Source organism: Balaenoptera musculus, chromosome 15 (assembly GCF_009873245.2).
Source record: "Balaenoptera musculus isolate JJ_BM4_2016_0621 chromosome 15, mBalMus1.pri.v3, whole genome shotgun sequence".
Classification (NCBI taxonomy): Eukaryota; Metazoa; Chordata; class Mammalia; order Artiodactyla; family Balaenopteridae; genus Balaenoptera; species Balaenoptera musculus.
Genome location: NC_045799.1, coordinates 53437833 through 53464841, shown reverse-complemented (window position 1 = coordinate 53464841; position 27009 = coordinate 53437833). Strand labels below are relative to the sequence as shown.

Sequence of the window (27009 nt, the reverse complement as noted above, 5' to 3'; positions counted from 1 at the left end):
ATAGTGTCCTCCCCAAAGTTCATGTCCATTCAGAACCTCAGAATGTGACCTTATTTGGAAATAGGGTCTTTGCTGATGTGATTACTTAAGGATCTCAAGATGAAATCATGCTGTATCAGTGTGGGCCCTAAATCCAGTGACCCGGGGTCTTTAAAAGATGAGGAGAGGACACAGAGAGATACCGAGAGGGGAGGCTGTGTGAAGACAGACGCAGAGATTGGGGTGACATGGCCACAAGCCAAGGAACACCTGAGGCCACCAGAAGCTGGAAGAGGCAGGAAGGATCTCCCCCAGAGCCTTCGGAGGGAGCACTGACTTGCTGACACTTTGATTTTGGACTTCTAGCCTCCAGAACAATGAGAGGATAAATTGCTATTGCTTTAAGCCACCCAGTTTGTGGTAATCTGCTAAGGCAGCCCCAGGACACTAATTCAGTCAGTATTAATGCAGCCCAAAAGTAATGGTGGGCTGACCCAGCCCCTGGGAGAAACAGCTTGTCTCCAGCCCAAACGTCTATTCCAGCTCCGCCTTCACGGCTGGGTTGTCACCTCAAAGGCATCTCCAGATGCCCAGAAGAGCCAAAAGGAAAAATAATAAGATGCTAAGATGAAAAGGGGCATTCAACGTGCATTTGACAGTGACCCAAGTGTACACTCCATGTTATGTAGGTAAAGAGACGCACCTATGTCCTGGTAGTGCCAGCCCCCTGCATAGAACTCCTCCAGGAGGGCAGGGGGTCGCCAGGTCTGAAGGAGGAGGTCCACCTGGTGCCGCTTTCGCCAGCTCAAGGACTGGCACAGCATCTCCCGGGCCCTGTCCAGGTGGAAGTCTCGAGCCCGCAGGAACCTAAGGATGTGCTCGTCTTTGGGGATCTGAGAAGAGAAGGAGGAGAAAGCCTTTAGCATGGAATTCCCTAAGCCGGGCGGTGAAACTGGAAAATGAGTCTCCTGTCTTATCTGACAAACACTTAGCCGAGAAAAGGACGTTACACTCAACCACGACGCAGCCAAGGGTGGACTGCAGTGAATGTCTGTGTTTGGGCTTCCTAACCTCCCCCTCCTGTGCTGGGGGTGACATCTCTTTTCTCTTGGGGAACTGCTTTTCCTGCCCCCTTCCCAACACCAACGTTGGTTTTAGTTAGCGTTGCCAATCACAGGACCCCACTCCCACGGCCTCCGGTGGACTAAATCCATGCCAGGCCAATCAGAGCGTTTAGACAATTTTCCATCTGAAGAGAGGGGCATGAATCCCTTTCTCTACGGAGGCAAAGGGGAGACTGAAAGCTGTAAGCAGCCACAGATCCAAGCTCAACAAGGAAGCGTGTCTGAGGGGATGAAGCAGACATAAACGGATACAAGAACTAAGGGGTCCCAACAGCATTTAAGTCCTGGTTTTGTGGGACTTCCCTGGTGGTCCAGTGGCTAAGACTCCGCACTCCCAATGCAGGGGGCCCGGGTTCGATCCCTAGTCAGGGAACTAGATCCCACATACTAAAGATCCCACGTGCCACAACTAACAAGATCCTGCATGCTGCAACCAAGACCCGGTGCAGCCAAATAAATAAATAAATATTAAAAAAAAAAAAGTCCTGGTTCGGGACATCCCTGAGACAGGCTGTGTGGTCAGCTGAATGGTGTCCCACCAAGAACATGTCCACCCAGAACCTCGGAATGTGACTTTATTTGGAGATAGGGTCTCTGTAGAAGTAATTAGTAAAGATGAGGTCATACTCTATTAGGGGGCGCCCTACTCCAATGTCTGCTGTCATTATAAGAGGGAAATTTGGACACAGACACAGAATGTAAAGAGGGGAGAAGGCCACGTGAAGACAAAGGCAGAGACTGGAAGTGACATATCTACACGCCAAGGACTGCTGACAGCCATCAGAAGCCAGGAGAGAGGACTGGAACGGATTCCCCCCAACCCACCCAGCCTCCAGAAGGAACCAACCCTGTAGACACTTTGATTTCAGACATCTGGCCTTTAGAACTGTGAGAATAACTTTCTGTTGCTTTGAGCCACACAGTCTGTGGTATTTTGTTTCAGCAGCCCCAGGAAACTAACACACCCCACTTAACAGTTTGTTATATGAGCCAATTAAACCCCTACCCCTGCTTTTTTTGTCTGGTTGATTCAATCTGCATTCCTAACACATATAACCCAGACTCTAACTAATGTGCAGAGGTGACAAGCTAAAGCCCACCACTCTCCTTCCTTCCATCAGGCAAGTATCAACAGTCAAGGGAAAACCAGCCCCCATAAAAAGTGCACTTTCCTGAGTGCTGTGCTGAGCCAGACACGGAGTGGATTGTCCCTTGTAATTCACTCCGGGGGCAGGGGGTGTGCTCACATTGTACCCATTTTACAGGTGAGGAAACAGGCAAACAGGTTACATCCCAGCCCAACACTAAAGTAACTCCCTTGTCTGCCCCCCGGTGGGTGGAGGGGAGGAAGGGCAAGCAACTCACGACTAGGCTGGAAGCTCTTATTCAACAGAGCTGAAGGTCAGGCCCGTGATTGGGACCTCCATGCATGGTGGACACTCATGTGTGGGGCTTAGAGTCTAAAGGCAAAGTCCATGTGCAGTCAAGAATCAACCCTCGCAAATCATTAAATCTCTTAGAAAAGAACAGTATGCATGGTTTTGTGTGAACACGGTGACTGTGTGGTGACACAGTGACTGTGTGGTGACTGTGCTCCCCAGGGGACATTGGCGATGTCTGGAGCCACTTTTGGTTGTCACAGCTGGGGAAGAAGAGCTCCTGACCTCTCATGGTGGGGTCCAGGGACACTGCCCAATGCCCTATGGTGCACAGGACGGCCCCCCATAAAGAACTGTCCGTCCTCAAATGTCAACTATGCCGAGGATGGGAAACCATGCTATCAGTGCTACGTACAGAATGCATGAGACAGGATATAATAAAAGAAGGCAAAATAGAAGTGTCCTGCATTGCTGATTACACAGACTTACTTACCTGGCCCTTCCTCCCCCTGTGCCTGAGGCTGAGTCGCTACAGCCCCAGCCCTGACCCACCTTGCCTCTGTGGGTCTCCTGCAACCAATGCCGCAGCTGGATCAGGCAGCTCTCCTGCATGGGTGTGAGATGGCCCAGGCACCTCTCAATGTAGTCCGCATCCAGCTTGTCCCCTGGAGGAGAAAAGGGGGTTCAGGACAAGCAGGAGATGCTGCATGGTCTACCCTTTCTGAAACCCTTGCCTTACTGGCCACCTTGAATCCAAAACGTAGCTCCAAGTGCATGGTGACCCTTTCACCAAATAGCCACTGGTCTTCAGATCTTCTAGTGTTTCCAACCCATTTCCAAGGTGATTCTAAAAACTCATGCTGGGGCAAGCCTGGATCTCACTGTGCTGAGTGATATGTCCCTTTGACCCTCAGAAAACAAGATAATTCCTACCCTCTGGGAATGTAAGTTGATATAGCCACTATGGAAAACAGTATGGAGCTTCCTCAGAAAACTAAAAACAGAGTTATCATATGATCCAGCAATCCCACTCCTGGGCATATACCCAGACAAAACTGTAATTCAAAAAGATACATGCACCCCTATGTTCACAGCAGCACTATTCACAATAGCCAAGATATGGAAACAACCTAAATGTCCATCAATAGATGGTTGGATAAAGATGTGGTATATATATACAATGGAATATTACTCAGCCATAAAAAAGAACAAAATAATGCCATTTGCAGCAGCATGGATGCAACTAGAGATTATCTTACTAAGTGAAGTGAGTCAGAAAGAGAAAGAAAAATACCATATGATATCACTTATATGTGGAATCTAAAATATGACCCAAATGAACCTATCTACAAAACAGAAACAGACTCACAGACATAGAGAAAAGACTTGTGGTTGCCAGGGGGAGGGGGAAAGGGAGAGGGATAGACTGGGAATTTGGGGTTGGTAGATGCAAACTATTACATTTAGAATGGATAAACAACAAGGTCCTACTGTACAGCACAGGGAAGTATATCCAGTCTCCTAGGATAAACCATAATGGAGAAGAATATTAAAAAAAGAATTCATATGTGTATAACTGAGTCATTTTGCTGTACAGCAGCTTGGCAGTGTGATGCTTGCAGTGTGACTCTTTCCTACTCCCGTGCTGTATTGAAATGATGGGGACTGGGCTGTGTTGCAAATAAATCATTTTTTGTTGTTAAAAAAAAATCATTGTAAAACATTGTAAATCAACTATACTGCAATTAAAAAAAAAATTCCCACCCTCTGAAGATTATTGACAATATGAGCTCATGTCTACTGACATGCGTCATCTGAGCCAGCTCCCAACAGCCCTGGGAGGCGGGTGTCACTATTGTTCCCACTTTAGAGAAGACAAAAACTGAGGCCAAGAGAGGTTCCGTAACTCAAACAGGTAAATATGCCTGTGGTGTGCCCAGCATAAAGGAGGCAGCGGATAAGTACCAGTTCTGTTTGCCTTCCCACCTCCCAGCCCCCTTGTGGGGTTCGAGGTTTTGGGTAGACACAGCCCTGACTCCAAAATACAGCCTGGGAGCTGCATGGATCATGCCCACTGTTCAATCCCGTCTCACACAATTGGGCTGTTTGAGGTCAGCATGTGCCGGCATTTAGAGGCGGGACTCGGAGCTGAGGTCCTGTTGCCCACTCTGAACTGCTGTGGTGGCAGAGGCTGGCATGGTGAGGCATCTCGGCATCTTAGCATCTCAGCCCTGGGTGCAGATGGTCCACAAAGAGCAGCCTTCATGGGTATAGACTGTTCTTTGTGTGCAGAAGGCACAATAAGAAAACAAACAGAATGTCTGCACATCCAGCAGCAGGACCCAGCGTTTCCCTCCAAAACAAAAAAAGCCCAGGGCTGGTGGTCATGGCAACTGCACCAGTAGCCTCCTGAGTAAACAGAGTCAGGAGGAATGCTGTGGAGGGACCGCCCAGACCCTGCAACACCTCAGAGTGGTCAGAAGCGGAGATGCTGAAGACAGGGAGGGGGCAAGGAGGGGATGAGGGAGGAAACACGAGGGAGGCAGTAGACGCCAGCTTCCTTCCGGCCTCCAGGCAGATGTGAGGCCCCTTTCTCCTTCTGAGCACAAAGGCTCAGTGACACAGAGCAGGGTGGAAGGGGCATGATCCTGCCTCCCTCCAGCCATCCTGAGTACTGGCTCTGCTGGTGGACAGCGCAGACAGAAAGGGAAGGGAAGGCCTAGTGCAAAATGGGGAGGGCACAGGGCATGACACGCAGAGTGTGCGCACAGAAAAGGGCAGAAGAAGTGCAGTTAAAAAAAAAAAAAATTTAATATTTTAAAAGCATATGTACAACAGCAGCCATCTAGTGCACATAGTTGGTGCAGAATAAATATTTGTTGAACAAATGAATTTTGTTCTCCCTAAACACAGCCCCAGATGTATTTTTGTGGCATATCTCTGTGTCAGGCAAGCGCTTACACTTCAGTGGTCCCAAAGAGAAAACAGTCATTGCGGGCATTAGTGCACATGGTTAAAACTGGATTCATGGGGCATGTGCAATTGTGTGTCCTAGGTTTTTTCCTTTAACACTATATTGTGAATATTTTCCATGTCGATGAGAGTCTGAAATATGACAAAGGGCTAATTGCCTTAATATGCAAAGAGCTCTTACAAGGCAATAAGAAATTGATGGAAAAACAGGAGAATGGACATAGGACAAGAACAGGAATTCACAGAGAAAAAAAAAAAAAGAAAGAAAAGAAAAAACAGTTGCCAAACATGAAAAAATAAAACGACCTCACTCATAAAGAAAGAAATGGCCACTAATCTACCATTGGTCACTCTTTGCCCTTCAGAAGTTTAAAACATTTACTAATAGTCTCAGGGTAGCTGTGGTAAAGTCCGGAATAGATGCAGCTACACATTTTTGGTGGGAACATTAACTACTATACCTCTTTGCAGACCTAATTGGTAAATCTACCAAAATTTTAGTTGCATATAACATTTGACTCAGCAAATCAACTCAAAATTAGGTGTTATATATATATGCTCATGAAAATATTTTTTAAAACCTTAAGTACAAAGAGGTACCACATTATTTGTATTTTAAAAAAGAATGGAAACAATCTACATGTCCATCAATTGGAGACTAGCTAAAAAAAAACTAAAATAATAAATCTTTATTAATAAATAAATAATGGTGCAACCACACCACAAAATAGTGCAAAGTGCCAAGACACATGCACTGATACAAAAAGCTGTTCAAGCAACATTAGTAAGTGAAAAAAAAGCAAAATATCGAATGGAAGGTATATATGCTCTTATTTGTTCAATGTAGGTTACACATGTGTGTATGAGTGTATACACGTGTGTGCATATTATGTACGTATATAGATAATTTCAGGAAAAACTGTAGTTGCCTCAAGTAAGAGGAAAGGAGTCTTACTTCCTACTTCACATCTTCTGAGCAGTTTCAGTTTTTTTTCTACCATGATCATGCATTACTCATTTAATATAGAATATTAATAAAACAGAGGAAAGGAATAAAACAGAGGAAAGCCCTGAGGCACCAGATCAGTCAATTCCTGATCTAGAAATAAGTCACTTCTGGCTCTTGGGCTGGAGCACAGAGAAGGCAAAGCAGCCCGGAGAGGGAGGAAGCTGAGTCCCAACACCAAGGGGACCCTTGGCAACTCTCCCCACCCCTACCTCCTCCCCCCAAGAGTGAGCAAACACGCTGCAGACCCCAGAACAGACCCGGCTGGCTGGCTGAGACCTACCATCAGTACTGACCATCTTGGGAGCAGGGCCCTGGGCGCTGCCAGGCCCGCAGACCTCCAGGGAGCCAGGATCCCTCAGCCCAGCCTGGGAGTGGGTGTCCTCCTCTGGGACTGGGGCAGGTGTCCACCGGGGAATGTGAGAGGTGCCCTGGGAGATGAGCTCGTTCAGGTAATGCTCGATCACCTCCTTCCCCTGGAGGTCAGAGAGACACATCAGTACCACAGAGTTCAGCCTGGAAGTCGCCCCCACCTGGCTCCGGCCCCAGCCAGCCTGACATGTGGCTACTGAGCAGCTGAAATTCAGCCAGTCCAAAGGGACATGTGTTGGGAGTGTTAAATACACACCAGATTTCCAAGACATGGTACCAAACGAGGACTGTAAAATAGCGCGCGAATAAGTTTTATATTGATAACACGTGGATAAAATATATTATTATTAAAATGAAGTTCACCTGTTTCACTACACTAACAGGCCTCCACTCAGTGATGGGTCTGAGATCTTTAAACCAAGCAGCGCACAATGTCCCTCTGTCTAGATAGTTCACTGCCCAAGCCTAGGAGCTTTGGGACAATGACTATGGTGCCCCCATTATGGACCGGGTGTTTTCCATCCATTATCTCATATGATATGACTTTGATTAGAATACCCATTCTACGGATGAGGAGACTGAGGCTGAGGAAGGTTAAGGGTCTTGGGGTGGCAGATCGGGATCTGCAGGCTCTGAGGTCTGTGCACCTTCCTCTGCATGACCTATGGAACCCGTCTCTTACCCTCTTGACGTTGGCTGTGTACTGCTTCATGGCGATCTTCTCCAAGGCACTTTCGAAGCCAAAGAAGGACCGGATGTCGAGCGAGGCAGATTGCTCAAAGCATGTCCAGTCTTCATTCTCAGGGTGGACCTGAAAGCCAGGCAGGGGCAGTGACATGGTCTCAGTGTGGGAGACGCCATGCCCTCCCCAGGGGGCTCTCTTGGCGACCTGGACCAGCCAGAGCATGCAGTGGACAGTACGTCACAGCCTGGCAACACCCAAGGGCAGCAGCAGTACCAAAGGGCCCTGCCCAGAACAATGCAAGGTCTAAAGCCTTAGAGAACAGAGAGCCTTCTCAGGAGGGACCAGAAGAAAGTGAGACCAATGTTCTCATCCCTTAAAAATTGTACATAGTGATACATTTAAATAACATATTTAATATATCATTATAAGTAAACTATACATAAATACTATATTTTAAAAATATGTGTTTATATATCATATCTTTATTATAAATAAATATGCATATATATGTAAGCAAAGACAAATTTCATGGACAGAGCTACTGTGCAGACCCAGGCTTAGTGCCTCTCAAACTTCCGTGGGCAGAAGCATTAGCAGGGCATCTGTTAAATATGCAGATGCCTGGGCTGAACAGGTCCAAGGTAGGGCCTTAGAATCTGTATTTACAAGCAGCCTTGGTGATACTGCTCACCAGCTGTTGGCAGAACTCACTCTAAGAAACACTACACTAAAAGTGACTTATAAAAAACTACCACCAACACCTCCCCAGAGGTAAACATCCTGGACCCAGTTTCCAGGAGGCTCCAAGAGGAGCTGAAAATGTGGAAGGAAAAAGCAGTGAGCATTTACTGGATGCCTGCTGTATACGAGGCATCACACAAAGTGTCTAGGGACCAGACAGATGAATGAGGCAAGGTCTCCCGTACAGGAGGCTGGGCAAAGACACATCAAAAACACCCAGGGGACTTCCCTGGCAGTCCAGTGGTTAGAACTCCACGCTTCCACTGCAGAGGGCGCGGGTTTGATCCCCGTTCGGGGAACTAAGATCCCGCAAGCCACGCGGCACAACCAATTAAAAAAAAAAAAAAAAAAAAAAAACCTGTAATGGGCCACATTTTTTACCCTGGAGTTACCACCTTGAGCCAACCATCTGGGATGTAGCGTCAGCTAAGGGGCTTCACCTGCGTTACCTCATTTGCTCCTCCCAGTGCCCAGTGACGCGGGTTCTGCTGCATTTTACAGATATGGAAGGGTGGCCCGGGGAGGGGAAGCAATTGCCCAGTGTCACTCAGCAAGAAAGTGGCAGAGCTGGGTTCATCCCAGCAAATGCCTCCAAACTCCTCACTGCAGCCCCGAGGCCAGCAGTACTCGGACCCCGCAGCCCCCATTCTCAGACCTCGCTCATCCACCTCAGGGTCTTCACACATGCTGTTTCCTCCTCCAGAACTCTGTTCCCAGCCCTCTCAACCTTCCGATCTCAGCTTCAACGGCATGTCCTTGGAGAGGCCTGGGGGACACTGTTACCTAAGACACTGTCACCTCCTCTTATTTTCTGTAATTCTGGATCCCTTCTTAGCACTGTGACAAAGTCGTAAGTATATATTGATTTTTTTTTCTCATCTGTGTCTCCCACTGGAATGGAAGTCCCGTGAAGGCAATGGTCAGGCAGATTGGTCCACTGCTGGGTGCACAGGACTTGTCAGGTTGCCTGGCATATAGTAGGTGCTCAATCAGTATGTACTGGAGAATAATAATTATCATTAATTATATTAAAAGTTAACATGAACTCTACTCATTTCTCTGTAATGGCCTATATGGGAAAGAGTCTAAAAAAAAAAAAAAGAGTGGATATATGTATAACTGATTCACTTTGCTGGACACCTTAAACTAACACAACATTGTAAATCAACTATACTCCAGTAAAAATTTTTATAAAAAGTTAACACATATACAGGACTTAGTATGTGCCAGGCACTGCTCTAAGGGGTTCGGATATTTTACTTCATTTAATCCTCACCACAACCTATGTGGTAGGTACAATCATTAACCTCATTTTACAGGTGAAGAAACTGAGGCACAGTTTCATGAAGGGGGTGGGGAGGCAGGGTTGCCAGGTTTAGCCAATAAAATACAAGATGCCCAGTCACACTTGAATTTCAGATAAACACGAATAATATTTTAGTAAGTATGTCCCAAGCAGTTTTTGAGACTGCTTAAACTAATACATACATATACATGTATATATCAGCTGTGTATGTGAACTGCTGATAGAAAGAGCGTCCCGCATCCTAGCTGACATCGCCGTGGAAGGGCGGAAGTGGGCGGAAGTGGGAGGAAGTGGGCGGGACCGCACGGACGTCAGCGCGCAGCCCGGTGCGGGCGCCGGGATCCCGGGCCTTCCAGCCCGCTGCTCACCGTGTAGCTGCAGTTCTCCTTGACCACCACGCGGCTGGCGAAGGTCTCGTTGTGTGCTTCGATGAGGAGAGTCCTCTCCTTCCAGTTCAAGACGTTTCTTTGCACGAAGACCACGTGCTCGACGCCTGCAATCTGCAGGGAAAGGGCAGCAGGGACGTGCGTGCTGGACGTGAGGTGGCAGCTGGGGGCGTGAACCCGGAGGGTTGGCCCCTGTCACCCTCGGACCCCGGGACCCCCGGGACCCCGTCCCGCGCCTGCCCACCAGCCAGAGCCCGGATCCCCGACTTTTCCCCCTTCCCCCGACTTCCTGGACCCCGGGACTCCCTCTTGGCCCTGGTCCTCCTACAGTCTCAGCCCAGCCTCCCGGCCCTCATCTCTCCTGGACAGGGGAGGCCCCCAGCCCAGAGCGCCCTCCGGGTACCAATACACACTCACCCCAACGCCTGAAAGCACCCCCTGGTCCCAGGTCCCCCGCCCGCCATCCCCCACCACCCGTCCGGTCCCCTCCCCTGCGGGGTCCCCGGTTCTCCAGGACCCTCTCCGCGCCCACCTTCCGCAACAGCCGCGGGGCTTCCACGCGCAGCCGGCAGCTCCGCTCCACCAAGTGCACCGCCCCGTCGGCGCTGCGGGACTCGCGTAGGACCTCGCTGCCCAGGAAGACCGGAATCTGCGGGCAGGTGGGGAAGCGCTTCTCATAGGCCTGGGGACAGAGGGGCGGGGGTGAGCGCCAAGGGGGCTGGGGGCAGCCGGAGCACAACCCTTCTCCTTCCAGCCCTCCCTGGGCTGTTGTCTCAATTCCGAGAGGGGGTGTCCAGAGAAGAGAAGAGCGTCCTGGCCTGTGGAAAGAGCAGTGACCACTGCCTGTATTACCAAGACCACCGTCTTAACATCTGTTCTAGAGCAGTGACGCAGGAGTGCCTGAGCTATGACTTGGCAAATCACGTTTTGACTCTACATTTGAGTTTTTGCCCTGGGAAGGTAGAGTGGGCTAGCTTGGGGCATTTTATTTAATTTTTTGTCTTTTATTTTTTTATTTTATATTGGAGTATAGTTGATTAACAAAGCTGTGTTAGTTTCAGGTGTACAGCAAAGTGATTCAGTTATACATATACATGTATCTATTCTTTTTCAAATTCTTTTCCCAATTAGGTTATCACAGAATATTGAGCAGAGTTCCCTGTGCTATGCCGTAGGTCCTTGTTGGTTATCTATTTTAAATATGCCTTGGGGCATTTTAAAAGACGATATCTTTTAGAAAAAAACAATCGACAAAACCAACACCCCTTCATGATTAAAAAAATAAAAAACAACACTCAACAAACTCGGAATAGAAGGGAACTTCCTCAGCCTGATAAAGGGCACCTACAAAAACCCCAGCTAACATCATACTCAATGGTGAAAGACTGACACTTTCCCCCTAAGATCAGGAACTAGGCAGGGATGTCTGCTCTGGCTGCTTCCATGCAACATTGTCCTGGAGGTTCTAGCCAGGGCAGTTAGGCAAGTAAAAGAAAGAAAAAGCATCCAGATTGGAGGATGAGAGCTCAATTCCAGAAGTGCCAGGGTCAGAGCCGCGGGGGGGCATACCAGCATCCGTGGCTGACTGTATTCAAGCGGGGTTTGCTCCAAGAGCCTGTCACAGCCACGGGACCCAGAATCAAGGATCAAAGTGAGCTCCAAAAATAGTGCCGGCATCTGAGGACACACACCTCCTTCCCATCCCTCCTGGCTCCTGGCAGGGAGGTGGGACCACCCAGCTCAGAAGGGCAGAGGCGCGGGAGGAACAAGGAAGAAATGCTTGGTGCTCTTGGTGTCACTCAAGGCCCCACGAGGCCAGCCCAGCGCATCGTCCGCCAGGGTCAGGAGGACAGGGCTGCCTCCATGTGTAGAGGCTGGTTGCTTTGTACAAACACACCAGGGTTAGAATAACTCTCCTCAGGGGAGAATGCACAACGGCACTCCTGGGGGCCTAGTCTCAGGGCTGGCAAGGGAGGCCCCCTGAGAACTGTGTCTCCCCTACACATCTCAGGTTGCCTTGAACCCTCTTTCAAAGGAAGGCATTTCTCCACTGAGGAAGGAGCTGCATAGCAAAGTAAGCAGAGCTTGGGGTGGGGTCAGGCACCTGGCATGAAGCCCAGCTCCACCTCCAGGAGAAGCAAGTCCCTTCTTTTCTCTTAGCCGGTTCATCATCTGGAAAATGGGTATATACCAGGTTGAGTATCTCACGCAGAGCCTGGAGCATAGTAGGCACCCAGGGTTTTTATTCTCCAGGCAACAGGACTCAAATGGTGGCACAGTGCACATTTGCAAGAACTGCGAACAACTCCCTCCCAGCCCCTTCTGAGCAGAGGGAGCCAGAGGAGCTGGGGCTCTGCCCCAGCTCTGTGATGGGCAGAGGGATGCTGACATTTGTTTGAAGGTTTATGGAGGCAAAGGGGTGCATGTCTCAGAACTGGTCAGGCTCAGTTTGAGTTCCTGCTACCTTCTCACTGCGTGACCTTAGGCAAGTCGCTTGCCCTCTCTGAGCCTCCGTCTCATCATCTATAAAATGGGCTGGTGGTAAGGATGTCACTAGATCACATCTCAGAGCAGTTGGCACACAGTGAGGCCTCGACTCTGCTCCTCCAGCTGTGTGCCTTCTTCCATTTAATCCTCTGTATGGCGCCCTCATTTGACAAATGAGGAAACTGGAGCCCAGAGACACTAAGTAACTTACCCAATGTCACACAGTGCAAAATGGTGAACCTGGATTTAAATCCGAAGCCGGCCCAGCCCCTGCTCCCTCAGGAACCCCTTGCTCAGCAGCTTGGAAACAGCCCAGGCATTTTCCGCTGGGGCCATGTGGTCTTGATTTCTCCACCCTCAGTCCTTCAACTCCTGCCAAGCAGTGGCCACACTGCCCCTGAGCATCTCCAGTTCCTCTGTTCTGCAGTCTCTCTCCTGCTCCCCAGATGGAACGACATACTCAGAACAGGCCTGGATGCCCGGAACAAATCCCACTCTTACTCTTACACTCCTTACTCTGTGCCACCATACCACCTCCCACTGCAGCCTCCTTTTCTCTGCTCCAGCCTTGCTGTTTTTGGAACATGCTGTCATAGGTTGAATTGTGTGTCATCCACCCCTAACAAAATTCATAGGTTGAAATCCTAACCCCCCCAGTACCTCAAGATGTGACCTTATTTGGAAATAGGTTTGTTGTGGATGTAATTAATTAAGATGAAGTCATATTGGAGTAGGGGGCAGGCCCCTAATCCAATAGGACTGGCGTCCTTTTTTTTTTTTTTTTTTTAATTAATAGCTACTCTATTTATTTATTTTTAGCTGTGTTGGGTCTTCGTTTCGTGCGAGGGCTTTCTCTAGTTGCGGCAAGCGGGGGCCACTCTTCATCGTGGTGCGGGGGCCACTCTTCATCGCGGTGCGCGGGCCTCTCACTATCGCGGCCCCTCCCGTTGCGGGGCACCGGCTCCAGACGCGCAGGCTCAGTAGTTGTAGCTCACGGGCCCAGCTGCTCCGCGGCATGTGGGATCCTCCCAGACCAGGGCTCGAACCCGTGTCCCCTGCATTGGCAGGCAGATTCCCAACCACTGTGCCACCAGGGAAGCCCCTGGCGTCCTTTTAAAACAGGGAAATTTGGACACAAACACACACACAGAGAGAATGCCATGTGAAGACGAAGGCACAGGTTGGGGTGAAGCCAAGGAACACCAAGGATTTCCAGCCACACCAGAAGCTAGGGGAGAGGCATGGAACAGATTCTCCCTTGCAGCCCTCAATAGGAACCAACTCTGCCGACACCTTGATCTCAGGCTTCCAGCCTCCAGGACTATGAGGTAAAAAATGTCTGCTGTTTAAGCCACCCAGTTTGTGGTACTTTGTTATGGCAGCCACAGGAAACAAATATACCCACTAAGCTTGTTCCTGCCACAGGGCCTTTGCACTTGCTGCTCCCTCTTCTTGGAACACTAATCAATCCACTTGACATCAAAGGGGGAGAGAGGTTTGAGTCACAGGGGCTTCCAGAAGGTAGGAGACCTGGATTGGAGGCTCAAGAGATGTTCTGGCTTCAGGGACTCATCTGTGCTGGCCCCCCTTCCTGGGACATCCTCCCCTACCTTCATACCTGCAAGGCTGCCTCCTGTACTGTTCTCTGTCCTGTTCATTTTCTTGGTAGCACTTATGGCACCTTCTAACCATATACTTGCTTGCACATGGCATACCCAAGGCCTGGGCTATGTGCTTTTTTGCGGCACTGAACTCAGACCTGTGCCCATCTCAGTTCTTGGGCTAACTAGGGCTAACAAAGAAAAGCCGATGGGCAAGGAAAGAAAGAATGCAAACTTGCCAATGGCCCAAAAAGCCCCAAGAAAGGGGTCCAGGGAGAGGAATGACAGGCCGTTAGCTCAGTGCACACAGCCAACCGAGCTTCACCAACTTCCTCTTGTTACAAACCTCTTGTTGGAAGAACCCCGTCTGGCACCCCCAGATAACGGCAGAGCTGATCAGCAGCAGACGGGCTCTTGGACCCAGCTTTCCCTGACTGTGTGAGGGAAGGCACTGCTGTTTCAACAATGGTGCCACCCCAAGCACTGAGGGGACCCCAGAGCCCAGGCTCCATCTGGAAGGCAGGGGGCCCCAAAATAAGGAGTCTACCCCAGTGCTAATTCTCCAGGGTCAGAGGCTGTCAGCCAGAGATTCCTTGGGGTTGTGAGGGCTGGTGTTGGACACCGTTGTTATGGTGACATTTACAGAGGGCTGACTGCACCATTTTGTCCTCATGACATCCTGTTGGGATGGAAACTCGTATTTCCCCATTTTACAGATGAGCAAGTTGAGGCTCGAGAAGGCAGAGTGACTTGCTTCTGGCATCACAGGGCCACTAAGTGGTGGGGTTGGATCGCAGGTCCATCTGACCCAGCCCCCAGCCCTGAACCTCCCAGTCCTGCCTCTCAGGGGACACTGGCTACATCACAAATGTCAGTGTTTTGGAAATCCTGAATCTTGCTGGCCCAAAACCCTCAGATCAGGGCCCCTTTGCCTTTAGCAGGTGACAGGGTCTTACAGGATCATGTAGTTCACAGGACCCTCCCTGTGTTGGAAACCAGCTCACACAGCTAGTTTTATCCCTACCTGAGAGCCTCAGACGCTGACTGCTATCCCCACAAATCAGGCCTGAGCTTCTCCCAGCTGGACAAACACATGCTGTGGCCTCCTTAGGGACACAGGGTAGCAGAAGGATTCGGTTTCAGCCCTTCCGCCAAGTGATTGGAGAGGGACACCCACGCGTGCCAGCTCAGAAAGGGAGCTGGTCCAAGGCCCAGAACTTGCCCAGGCAGGGACAGGGCTGGGGCAGGCAGAGGCCAGTGGAAACTTCTATTGAAGGTCTCCTATGAGCTGCCCATCCTGCAAAAATCCACATCAACACACTAAGCATGTGGAAAGGGGAGCCTGGATTCCTAGCCAGACTTGCCTGCCCATCTCCAGGCTGGGTAACCTTGAGCACAGTACTTCCTGTTTCTCCCTGAGAACATGATTAGTCTATAACATGATTACTCTATAAAGGGGAGTAATCATGAAACCTCCCAATGAGTGCTCAGTTGTGCCTCTTTCCTTCTTTCCCGTGTCACAACTGCTGAAGTAAAAACTCATCAGCCCTGAATCCCTAGTGCTTAGCAAAATGCCTAGCGTGCAGTCGACACTCAATAGACATTACATGATAAAGGAGTGAATGACAGTGCAGCTTAGCCATGAAGGGTGTGGACTCTGGGGCTTGGGTTCGAATTTCTGCTCTGCTTACTACCAGCTCTGTAGCCTTGAACAAGTCATCAAGCTCTCAATTCCCTCCTTCCTTCATTTGTTAAAAGGAGAATAAGAAAAGTAGCTCTCTTACTGAGCCATCAGGGGAATAAAGGAGTCTGTTTTGGTTAAGAGCTGAGAACAGTGCCTGGCACATGGTTCGTTCTACATAAGCATTTGTTCAATAAATTTAAATTTTAAAAAAGAATGAGATTCTATAAAGTACAGAAAAGCTATTTCTGCTAATCACTTGGCAGCTGCTCCCTCCTCCCCTCCCCTCCCTCCTTCCTTCCTGCTCTTCCTCATGCAAATTCAAAGGAAGCTGGAATGCTGCTTACCCCAAACCTTCCGCCAAAAGTGGGAAAAGAGTATCCAAACCACACCAACATATTCTAGCCCAACACTTCACCTTCTCTTTCCGTGCTGCAGGCTGGATTCGGCACTGACAACCGTGACCACTGCACAAAGTGTACCCTCCCTGTCACACTCCTCAGGGGGCTTTCCTGTCCACCCCCAGCTTCCCCGGCAAGCCTGGGAGACCCCAGGACAGACGTATCAATCCTCTCAGCTCCCCCAACTCTTTTTTTAAATTGCGATATAATTCTCATACCATAAAATGCACTCTTAAAAAGTGTACAGTTCAGGGACTTCCTTGGTGGTCCAGTGGGTAAGACTCTGCGCTCCCAATGCAGGGGGCCCAGGTTCGATCCTGGTCAGGGAACTAGATCCCGCATGCCGCACCTAAGAGTCCGTATGCCACAACTAAAGATCCCGCATGCCGCAACAAAGATCCTGCGTGTCTCAACTAAGACCTGGCGCAGCCAAAATAAATAAATATATATATATGTATTTTTTAAATAAAAATGTACAGTTCAGTGGATTTTAGAACATTCACAAAGTTTTGCAACCATCACCACTCTCTAACACCAAAACGTCTCATCACCCCACAGAAACCCCACACCCATCACAGTCACTCCCCTTTCCCCCCAACCCAGCCCTAGGCATCCACTAATCCACTTTCTCTCTCTATGGATTTGCCTTTTCTGGACATTTCATGCAAATGGAATCATATAATACGTGGCCTTTTGTGTCTGGCTTCTTTCACTGAGCATTATGTTTCTGAGGCTCATCCATGTTGTAGCCTGTGTCAATGCTTTATTCCTTTTCACAGCTGAATAATATTTCATTGTGTGGATCCCCCAGCTCTTGGCAGAGTTGCTCAGAGTTGCTGAAGGAGCCATCAGACACCCGATGGCAGTAGTTACATCCCCGCTGATGAAGGCAAGCAGACATGGGTGAACCAGGGCAACATCACTCTGGAACATTTTGAAATGACCGCTGTATACAATCTATAGAAACAGCTGTACCCAGATGGCCCTGTAGCTGAGAAACCTGCTGCTATTCTAGTCAAAGGCAGCTCAGGAGACAAAACGATGGAGACAAAAAGTCAGAAGGACCCTGCAGGGGGCAAGGCTGGGATATGGTGAAGTGGCAGAGACAACGCATGGGGTTTAGATGCTGCCTCTGCCACCTGCCAGTGGGGTGATCTCATCTTAGCTTCTCTGAGACTCAGTTTCCTCAGAAAAAAAAGGATGATGATGATGACAATGATAACGACTCTGTAAGGGTTGCTGAAAAGATTAAAGGGAGATAAGATGTGTGAGACAGTTAGCACAGTGCCAGTCACCACATAGTAGATTTCTTTTTTTTAATGGACAAGGGTAAACCAACAGGTTCTTGAATTGATATTTGTACACCCATGTTCACAGCAGCATTATTCACAGTAGCCAAAAAAGTGGAAACAACCCCAATATCCATTGACAAATGAATGGAAAAACAAAATATGGTCCAGCCATATAGTGGAATATTATGCAGCCATAAAAAGGAATGACATACTGACACACGCTACAACATGGATGAACCTCGAAAACATAATACTCAGTGAAAGAAGCCAGACACAAAAGGACAAATACTGTATGATTCCACTTATATGAGGTCCCTAGAGTCGTCAAATTCATCGAGACAGAAAGTAGAATGGTGGTTACCAGGGACTGGGGGAGGGAGAGAACAGGGAGTTAGTGTTTAATGGGGACAGAGTTTCAGTACGGGAGGATGAAAAAGTTATGGCAATGGATGGCGGTGATGGTTGCACAACAATGTGAATGCACTTAATGCCACCAAACTGTACCCCTAAAAATGGTTAATTTTGTGTTATGTATATTTTACCACAATTTTTTAAGAGGGTAAGCCATCTTCTGGATGGTTTATAGCCCTCCCAGATCGTGATTTGGAAGAGGGTATCATGTCTGTGTTTATTTGTTTATAGTCAATGCCTCTGTCTCTAGGTCTGTTTCCTTCCCCACTGGATTCCCCAGTGGCCTCGCAGCACACCTGGGACACCATAGACACCCAGCCAATATTTGCTTAAGGAGGGAAGGAAGGAAGGAAGGAAGGAAGGAAGAGGAAGGAAGCCGGCCTCCCTTTGCCTGGCTGGGACCTGGTGTCCTCCTCGTGAGGTCATGCTAGGGGAACGTGTGGCCTCTTCGGCCTTGCGGGAATGTGCAGCCCATCGGCTGGGCCAGGGCACTGCACAAAAGCCTGCTGTGGCTTCTTACCCACTTGCGGGGAGCGGAGTGGGGAGCAACCCTCCTCTGAACATGCTCTGCACCCACGGACTTCCGGGATCAGCTGGTACCCCTGATGGTTCAGGGAGAGGCAGGGCGGCAGCGAGGCCAACCTAGAGTGTCTTGACACTTAGTGCTATGTCAGGATCATGATGGGAGGGAAATGCTATTTTATTTTTATTTTTATTTTTTTATATATTTATATATATATTTATTTATTTATTTATTTATGGCTGCATTGGGTCTAGACAGCGGCGAGCAGGGGCTACTCTTCATTGCAGTGCGCGGACTTCTCATTGCGGTGGCTTCTCTTGTTGCAGGAGCACGTGCTCTAGGTGCGTGGACTTCAGTAGTTGTGGCACACAGGCTCAGTAGTTGTGGCTCACAGGCTCAGTAGTTGTGGCACACGGGCTTAGTTGCTCCGAGGCATGTGCGATCTCCCCGGACCAGGGCTCGAACCCGTTTTCCCCTGCATTGGCAGGCAGATTCTTAACCACTGCGCCACCAGGGAAGTTCCGAAATGCTATTTTAGGTTTTCTAAGTGTCTCAGGAATGCACCCGGCCTTGGTTAACTCTGCTTCCCCAAGCTCTCACCACCTCTGGGATGGAAATCCCCCCTCCAATCCACTTTCCACACCTTCCCAAGCTCCCAAAGTCCTTGAAGAAATGAACTGACCCCGCCAGCCACTTTCTAAATCACAGGGGCCCAACTAAGCCACATTCATTTCTTCAAAGAAACAAGTTCTGCCCCAATTACAAATCCTGCTACATGGCATTGCCTGGACACTCTCTCTCTCTCTCTCTCTCTCTGTCACACACACACACACACACACACACACACACACACACACACACACACACACTGCAAGCTCTATGAGGGCAGGAAGGGATCATGTCAGGAGAACCAGGTCAAGACAGAACGAGAACAAGACAGACCAGGTCTCCCCCTTTCTGAAGCTTAATGTAATGAAAAAGACCCATATAAACAAATAAACAAGCAAATTCCATATAAACAAGTAGGCAAGCAAATTAACAGAATAATGATGCATTTCAAAAAGTGCTAAGAATCACCTAGTCTGTAGCCCCTGCAACCTGGCACGGTGCTTGGCACACAGTGGAAACTCAATAAATATTTGTGGAATGCATACGTGCAAGAATTAACACATGCATAAACTAATGAATGAGGGCCTAAAGTTGATTTCAGGGCCCTCTGAAATCAGATTACTTTGCTGGGAAGTGGATCACCTCCGTTCTCCCAGCCCAGATCAGAGCCCGTCAGGGCCCTGTAAGAAATCCAGGGTGTATCTTTGCCTCCTTTGTCATAGATTAGTTGACCATAGGTGCGTGGGTTAATCTCTGGGCTTTCTATCTTGTTCCATTGATCTATGTTTCTGTTTTTGTGCCAGTACCATACTGTCTTGATTACTGTAGCTTTGTAGTATAGTCTGAAGTCTGGGAGTCTGATTCCTCCAGCTCCATTTTTTTCCCTCAAGACTGCTTTGGCTATTCGGGGTCTTTTGTGTCTCCATACAAATTTTAAGATGATTTGTTCTAGCTCCGTAAAAAATGCCATTGGTAATTTGATAGGGATTGCATTGAATCTGTAGATTGCTTTGGGTAGTATACTCATTTTCACAATGTTGATTCTTCCAATCCAAGAACATGGTATATCTCTCCATCTGTTGGTATCATCTTTAATTTCTTTCATCAGTGTCTTATAGTTTTCTGCATACAGGTCTTTCGTCTCCCTAGGTAGGTTTATTCCTAGGTATTTTATTCTTTTTGTTGCAGTGGTAAATGGGATTACCATATGACCCAGCAATCCCACTACTGGGCATATACCCAGAGAAAACCGTAATTCAAAAAGACACATGCACCCGAATGTTCATTGCAGCACTATTTACAATAGCCAGGTCATGGAAGCAACCTAAATGCCCATCAACAGACGAATGGATAAAGAAGTTGTGGTACATATATACAATGGAATATTACTCAGCCATAAAAAGGAACGAAATTGAGTCATTTGTTGAGACATGGATGGATCTAGAGACTGTCATACAGAGTGAAGTAAGTCAGAAAGAGAAAAACAAATATCGTATATTAATGCATGTATGCGGAACCTAGAAAAATGGTACAGATGAGCCAGTTTGCAGGGCAGAAGTTGAGACACAAATGTAGAGAATGGTCATATGGACACCAAGGGGGGAAAACTGCGGTGAGGTGGGGATGGTGGTGTGCTGGATTGGGCAATTGGGATTGACATGTATACACTGATGTGTATGAAACTGATGCCTAATAAGAACCTGCAGTATAAAAAAACAAACAAACAAACAAAAAAAAAAAAAAAAAAAGAAATCCAGGGTGGAAAATGTTGCTTCCCTTAATCTGTTAGCAACGGGATCAGATGACAGGCTCCAGGGAACTAATTTAAACTCATTTAAATAAGGCCCCAGCTGCTTTATTAAAACTACATCCATAACAACGAGTCCAACTTTAACTGCCTGCAGCTGGTCTGGGCTGCAAGGATTTACCTTCAGAGGCTGCTCCTTATTAATAACCCATTTGCTAAATTACAAGCTGTTTATCAATACAAAGTCCAGGTCTTTAAATATTTTAACACTTAATTGCACCAACAGCCCTCACCTCTGTAACCCTTCCTCCGGATGAACAGCCAGCCTATTGCTTAGGAAATTCTACTCCGTGCCGTCTTCCTCCTTTAGGTTTGCAGAATGTGAGATGACCTGAAACCACAGGGCTTTGAGCCCCACAGGGACCCCTGGGCAGTGGACGGACAAGAGGCAGCCAGGTCATTTCTGAAGCCACCTCAGCCACTGGCACACAGAGGTTTACTGAACGTCAGAGACAGAATCCAGAATGTCTGGCTGTGAGCTCAGGCTATGGGGTCAGATTCCCTAAATTCAAATCTCTGCCATTTACTAATGATGCCACTGACTGAGAGTTATGGGCTGAATCGTGTCCCCCAAAAAAGCTATGTTGGATATCTAACCCTGGGTACATCAGAATGTGGCCTCATTTAGAAATACAGTCTTTATATAGGTAATCAAGTTAAAATGAGGTCATTAGGGTGTCCTTATAAATCCAGGATGACTGCTGTCCTTGTAAAAAGGGGAAATTTAGGGAATTCGCTGGTGGTCCAGAGGTAAGGACTTTGCACTCTCACTGCTGAGGGCCCAGGTTCAGTCCTTGGTCAGGGAACTAGGCTCCTACTAGCTGCGAGGCGTGGTCAAAAAGAACAAAACAAAACAAAACAAAACAAAAGAAATCTGAACATAGAGGTGCACACACACAGGGAACATACCATGTGAAAGTTGGAGTTATGCCGCCACAAGCCAAGGAGCTCCAGAAGCCAGGTGAGAAGGCTGGAGCAGATCCTTCCCAAGCACCTTCAGAGGGAACACGACCCTGCTGACACCTGGATCTTGGACTTCTGGCCTCGAGGACTGGGAGGCAATACATCTCCGTTGTTCTAAGCCACCCAGTTGCGATGCTTTGTTACGTGGCCTTAGCAAACAAATACACTGACACAGGGACAGTCTCCTTAACCTCTCTAAGCCTCAGTTTCCTCTTCTGCTGCAGCTGAGGCTGCTATTAAAGTACTTGCCTCTGAGCTGGCCTGAGGGGGTGGGCACACAGAGTGTTCATTAAACCTTTCTGGGCTGTTGTGATCAGCTGCCCTCCAAGAAGCCAGGGACTGTAGGTTTTGGCTCTGCTCTCCTTTGCAGGGTTCTGATGGGGTGTGGACACTCCAGACACAATCCTGATGGTAACTGCCCCATGGGATGGCTTACTCGGCCCAGAGGCCACCCCAATAACTTCAGATCCTCAGCCCTGAGAAACAGCAGGGCTCATGGTTGGAGATGTAAACTCTGGAGCCGAACTGCCTGCAGTTAAGTCCACACCTGCCATGTGTTCGCTGTGTGGCCTTGGATAATCCATTCATCCTTTCTGTGCCTCAGTCTCCTCAACTGTAAACTGGGGCTACCCACCAAACCTAGCTCATGGGGTAGTTCTGAGAAGCACATGAGTTAATATTTGAATGAACTCAAAACTAGTAGGTGCTGTGTACATGTTTGTTAAATAAAATTTAAAATAGAATCTGCCTAAATATTCTAAATAACAACCACCATTCACAGCAGGGGTTTCTTTGGAAGGAATACGTCCACACAAAAACTTGTGCATCAGTGTTCACAGCAACGTTATTCATAATAGCCCCAAATTTGAAACAATCTAAATGTCCATAGGCTTGTGAATGGATAAACAAATGTGGTCTATCCACATAACGTGAATATTATTCAGCCACAAAAAGGGTTGAAATACTGATAGATTCTACAACCTGGATGAACCTTGAAAATATTATGCTAAGTGAGGGAAGTCAGTCACAAAAGGCCACATAGTGTATGATTTCATTTATATGAAGTGTCCAAAATAGGCAAAACCATAGACAGAGAGTAGATTAGTGGTTGTCAAGGGCCAGGCAGGATGCGGAAGTTTAGGAGATAATGATTAAAGGGTATGGGGTTTCTTTCTGGGGTGATGAAAATGTTCTAAAACTGACAGTGGTGATGGTTGCACAACTCTATGAATATACTAAAGACCTTTGATTTGGACCCTTTAAATGGGTGAATTGTATGGTAGGTGAGTTATAGCTCAAAAAAGCTGTTAAAACAGTAAATGATAATAATACACTTAAGGGATATTTCATGAGCATTAAACAACGTGCCAGGCTCTGTCTGGGTACACATGTCCCTTCACTTAATCCTCACTTCAGCTCTCTGAGGAGCAGCGGCCTTTATTATCTCCATTTCACAGGTAAGAAATTGGAGCAGGGACCCGGCCTGGAGGGTCTGGCTCGTAACCTCCACCCATTCAGGAGAAGAGCCCAGATGAGCTGGAAATCATTCACAGTGGGCTGTAGGCTGACCAGAGAGTGGCCTTCAGGGCTTAAGTAACCACAGTCCACAGTCCAAAACATGGTCTTTGTGTTCTACATACTGGGATCTCCACAAAGACCCCCCACCTTCGGGGACCCCACATTCAAAGGGACAAGGGATTCTCTCCAACCCTGGATAGGCAGCTGCCTCCATTGTCTTAATTGTATTCCTCTGCTTACCAAGATAATACAAGCTCATTGTTTTGAACCCAATAATACAGAATACTATCAAGAAAGGAGAAAGCAAAGGTCCCTAGAATTCCATCCTTCAGAAACAGAATTCATGTCAAGGAATTTGGCCCAAGGAGAGAGATACCCATTCAGTGGAGTAGTTACATTTTTGAAATGAAAGAGAGAAATCATTTTTAAAAAATTTTAAGCTGGCTCTAGAAAGGTTGCCTTAGTACTATTTTATAACCAATTCCACAAACCCAGTTTCAGTGGTTTGTGAACTTCAGTGGTTTGGTGGATTTCTGAAGAAGTGAAGGGATGCTTTGATTCTCAAGTCAGTTTTGTTAAACAGAAAAACCAAAAGGCCAGCTTGTCTGGTCACTCGGATATGGTCAAAATAGCTGAGTTCATCCGAAACTTCCCTGGCATCTGACCCAAACTGAGGGCAAGTGTTTAGCTGAGAAACAAAGACCGACATTAAGTGCAGAAAAACCCTTTTGTGCCCACACAGCGAGCAAGTTATGTTGAGTTATGCAGCTATTCTGGGGACAATGCTGTTTTGTAAACAGTTGGCAAAGCGGCTTTGTCGACAATGTTGGGGCAGTTTGGGGCCCTTTCACCAACAAGGACTGTATGGAGATAAGGTGACATAGTATTTGAAAAATACAAATGACAAATTAGTACAATACAGATAATAAATATCTGAAAACTTTTGTTTCCTGTTGTACCCACAAGCATTTATCCATCAACCCCTAGAGATTGTTAACAGCTAGGGGAGTAAACTGAGTCAATTATGGAACTCAAAGCTGACAAAATACACTTCACATATTCCAACAGTCCTCTTAATACAGTCTTAAGTGCTAAGTCTTAAGTCTTAGCAGGCATTTTTATTTTAAAATGCAATGATTGTAAATATTTTTTTGAGAATCCTAAACATACTAAATTAAATTTACATTTATTAAGCCCATGCAATAATAGAAATTTGCTAGTTTTCCATTCTATAGTCGTTTGTCTCAGCTTCTTGGCTTCATGGCTTTCTGGGCCATAGGTTATCCCAGAAAAGTGGGGACAGTGTCTCTCTTCTATTGAGTGAATGAATGAATGAATGAATGAGTCCTAGGGTCAGAATATGTGAGCTGTCTGGAGCCTTAGACAGAGGATGACTATTTATATTTAGCTGCCATTTATTGTCCACTAAGTATAGACCAGGCCCTGTGCTGGCCACCTCCCCTCCCCACCCCCCACCACACATGCACTCTAATCACCTTCAATCCTAATTACAACCTTATGAGGTACATATAACCAGTCCTATTTCACAAAGGAAGAAATGGGGGCTCAGAGAAATTCAGTGACTTTCTAAAGACACACAGCCAGAGCACAGCCAGGCAACGGCAGGGACGCAGCACTTCTGACTGCACATCCCTAGGTCTCTGGGGTGTCCCACCCCCATTACAAATGAAGGAAAGTCACACAGCCACAGACAACAACACAATAACAGTAACAATAACAGTAATAGCATTTGGTCTGTGCCAGACCTTGTACCGGGAGCTTTACATGTGTTGACTCAATCCACAACAGAACCCCAGATTTGGAAACCATGTAATCCTCATTTTAGAGACGGAAAGTGCAGGCTCAGAGAGGTTAAGTAACTTGCCCAAGGTCACCCAGCTTGTTAATACAAGCCCAGGCCTGCTCCTGCTTCTTTCCTGACCTGGAACCATCTACACATTACAGCACGACATGTATGGATTACTGCAATGATGCTTTTTCATCTTTTACGTGACTATAAACACATATGTAGGTAGATTCATAGAATAGGTTAGGGGAGGACACACACACAGAGCCGTCAACTGATATGAAAGTCCTCGGATAGTAGGCTGGGATTAAGCAACCAAGGGTGGGATGAGGACGATGGGGGTGGATTCTGGTGTTTCTTACACTTTCAGTACAATCATTTAAAACACCATGTGGTGTAATAACAGGGACAGCTGCATTTAGTGAGCACCTACTGTGTGCCAGGCACTGAGCCAGAGGCACCAGGCACTATTTCATTCACTCCTCACCACAGCCCCATAGCATTGCTTCTGTTTTACTGGGGAGGAAAGCTCTGAGAGGCAGAGTGATTGGCACCAAGAAGGAAACCCACGTCTGCCTGTCCCCCACACCTGCCCCACAGTGCACAGACCATTGATCCAGGAGGGCCTGGGAGACAGTTCTATGTTGCATAGTTAGACAACTGCTCCCAGACCCTTCCTGCCCACTCGCGCCCCCTCTCCCCCTGGTCTCAGCTTCCTTGAAGGGGAGGGAGGGGGCGTGTGAGCAGAGGGAGGACATGGGGGGTGTTGTGGTCCTGGAATCCCCACCCCCACCCCCACCCCCGCCCACCGTGCAGATCCGAGCCCGGCTCTACCTCTTCCTGGCCACAGAACTTAAGGCCATTCCTTCACCTGTCCAAGCTTTGGTTTAATGCAGGTAAAATGAGAATAATAAGAGCTTCTGGGAATTAAACAAAACAACGTATGTAAATTTAGCAAACCCTCAGTGAATGGCTGCTGTCATCATCCTCATTAGAATATGTACCATTATTATTATTATTATTATTACTAACAGTACACAAAACGACAGCCAGCAAACAGCTCGGCCCTTGATAGCCTTGTTTTCTGACAAAGGAGACCAAGATGCAAACAGATAAGCTTCAGTAAGGAAAAGAAAGAAAGACCTTGTGTTTGGGTCAGTGGGCAAGCGTTCTAGAAGTTGTGGGGAAAGGTGGGATGGCCTGGTTAGAAGCTGGACCCACCAGGTTAGTGGAGTAGCTCATTAATTCCTTCTGATCTGGGGATCCGAGGGTCTCCGTCTCCCTCCCATCATAGCTGACCTCTTGTTTCCCTCCAACTGTTACACAAGGGGCCCTAGGGTCAGGGGTCACTCACCGCCATGACCAACTCAAATGGGTACTTGTAGACGCAGACAGGAGACTGGTACTTCTGCACCATGTTCTCGCAGGACCACCAGCGGAAGCCAGCCAGGCAGGAATGGGCACAGAGCCTGGGTGAGGGCATCTGGTGAGGGAGCAGCTCCCTGCACGGGAAGCAGGAACCCTGCCCACTGCACCCCAGCAAGGGGCAGGCCCATCCCTTTGGCCCCATCTGCACATCTCCCCAGCCCTCAAAGCAAAGAGGCCGATGTGATCCCCAAATTACTTTGGGCCATGCCCCAAACACTTGCCCTGTCCATTACTCAATGCCCCGGACCACACTCGCTCCTCAGGAGCAATCAGTACCCCCAAACGTTCCTCCATCCTCGTGCTGAGGGCCCCTGGAAAACCCCATAAAGCCACCCACCTGGAAACACACACATTCGCAATTCTTACACTCCCACAATTCATTCACCCACTGCACCCCACAGCTTACCATGGGCGTCCCGACCCTGCAGTCCCCCCAAGAATCATTGCACCTGCCCTCCCATTTTCCTCCAAGACACCCTAACATACGCACACAGTCTTCACCAAACTTCACACGCACTGTCTCTGCCACA

The 27009-nt window shown here is 48.0% G+C and overlaps 1 protein-coding gene across 1 annotated transcript in view; it reads right to left on the bottom strand.

Moving 5' to 3' along the window:
* Positions 1 to 26530, bottom strand: part of SEC14L5 (SEC14 like lipid binding 5) — a 39807-nt gene extending 13277 nt beyond the window's left edge. Inside the window, exons 1-7 of the mRNA XM_036827440.1 lie at positions 26406 to 26530; positions 10484 to 10633; positions 9934 to 10065; positions 7516 to 7644; positions 6745 to 6937; positions 3035 to 3147; positions 683 to 872 (exon numbers count right to left, since the gene is read on the bottom strand). Of these exons, the coding sequence (XP_036683335.1) occupies positions 683 to 872; positions 3035 to 3147; positions 6745 to 6937; positions 7516 to 7644; positions 9934 to 10065; positions 10484 to 10633; positions 26406 to 26468 (970 nt within the window). The 5' untranslated portion in view covers positions 26469 to 26530. The remainder of the gene's footprint in view (positions 1 to 682; positions 873 to 3034; positions 3148 to 6744; positions 6938 to 7515; positions 7645 to 9933; positions 10066 to 10483; positions 10634 to 26405) is intronic.
* Positions 26531 to 27009: the final 479 nt, after the last annotated feature.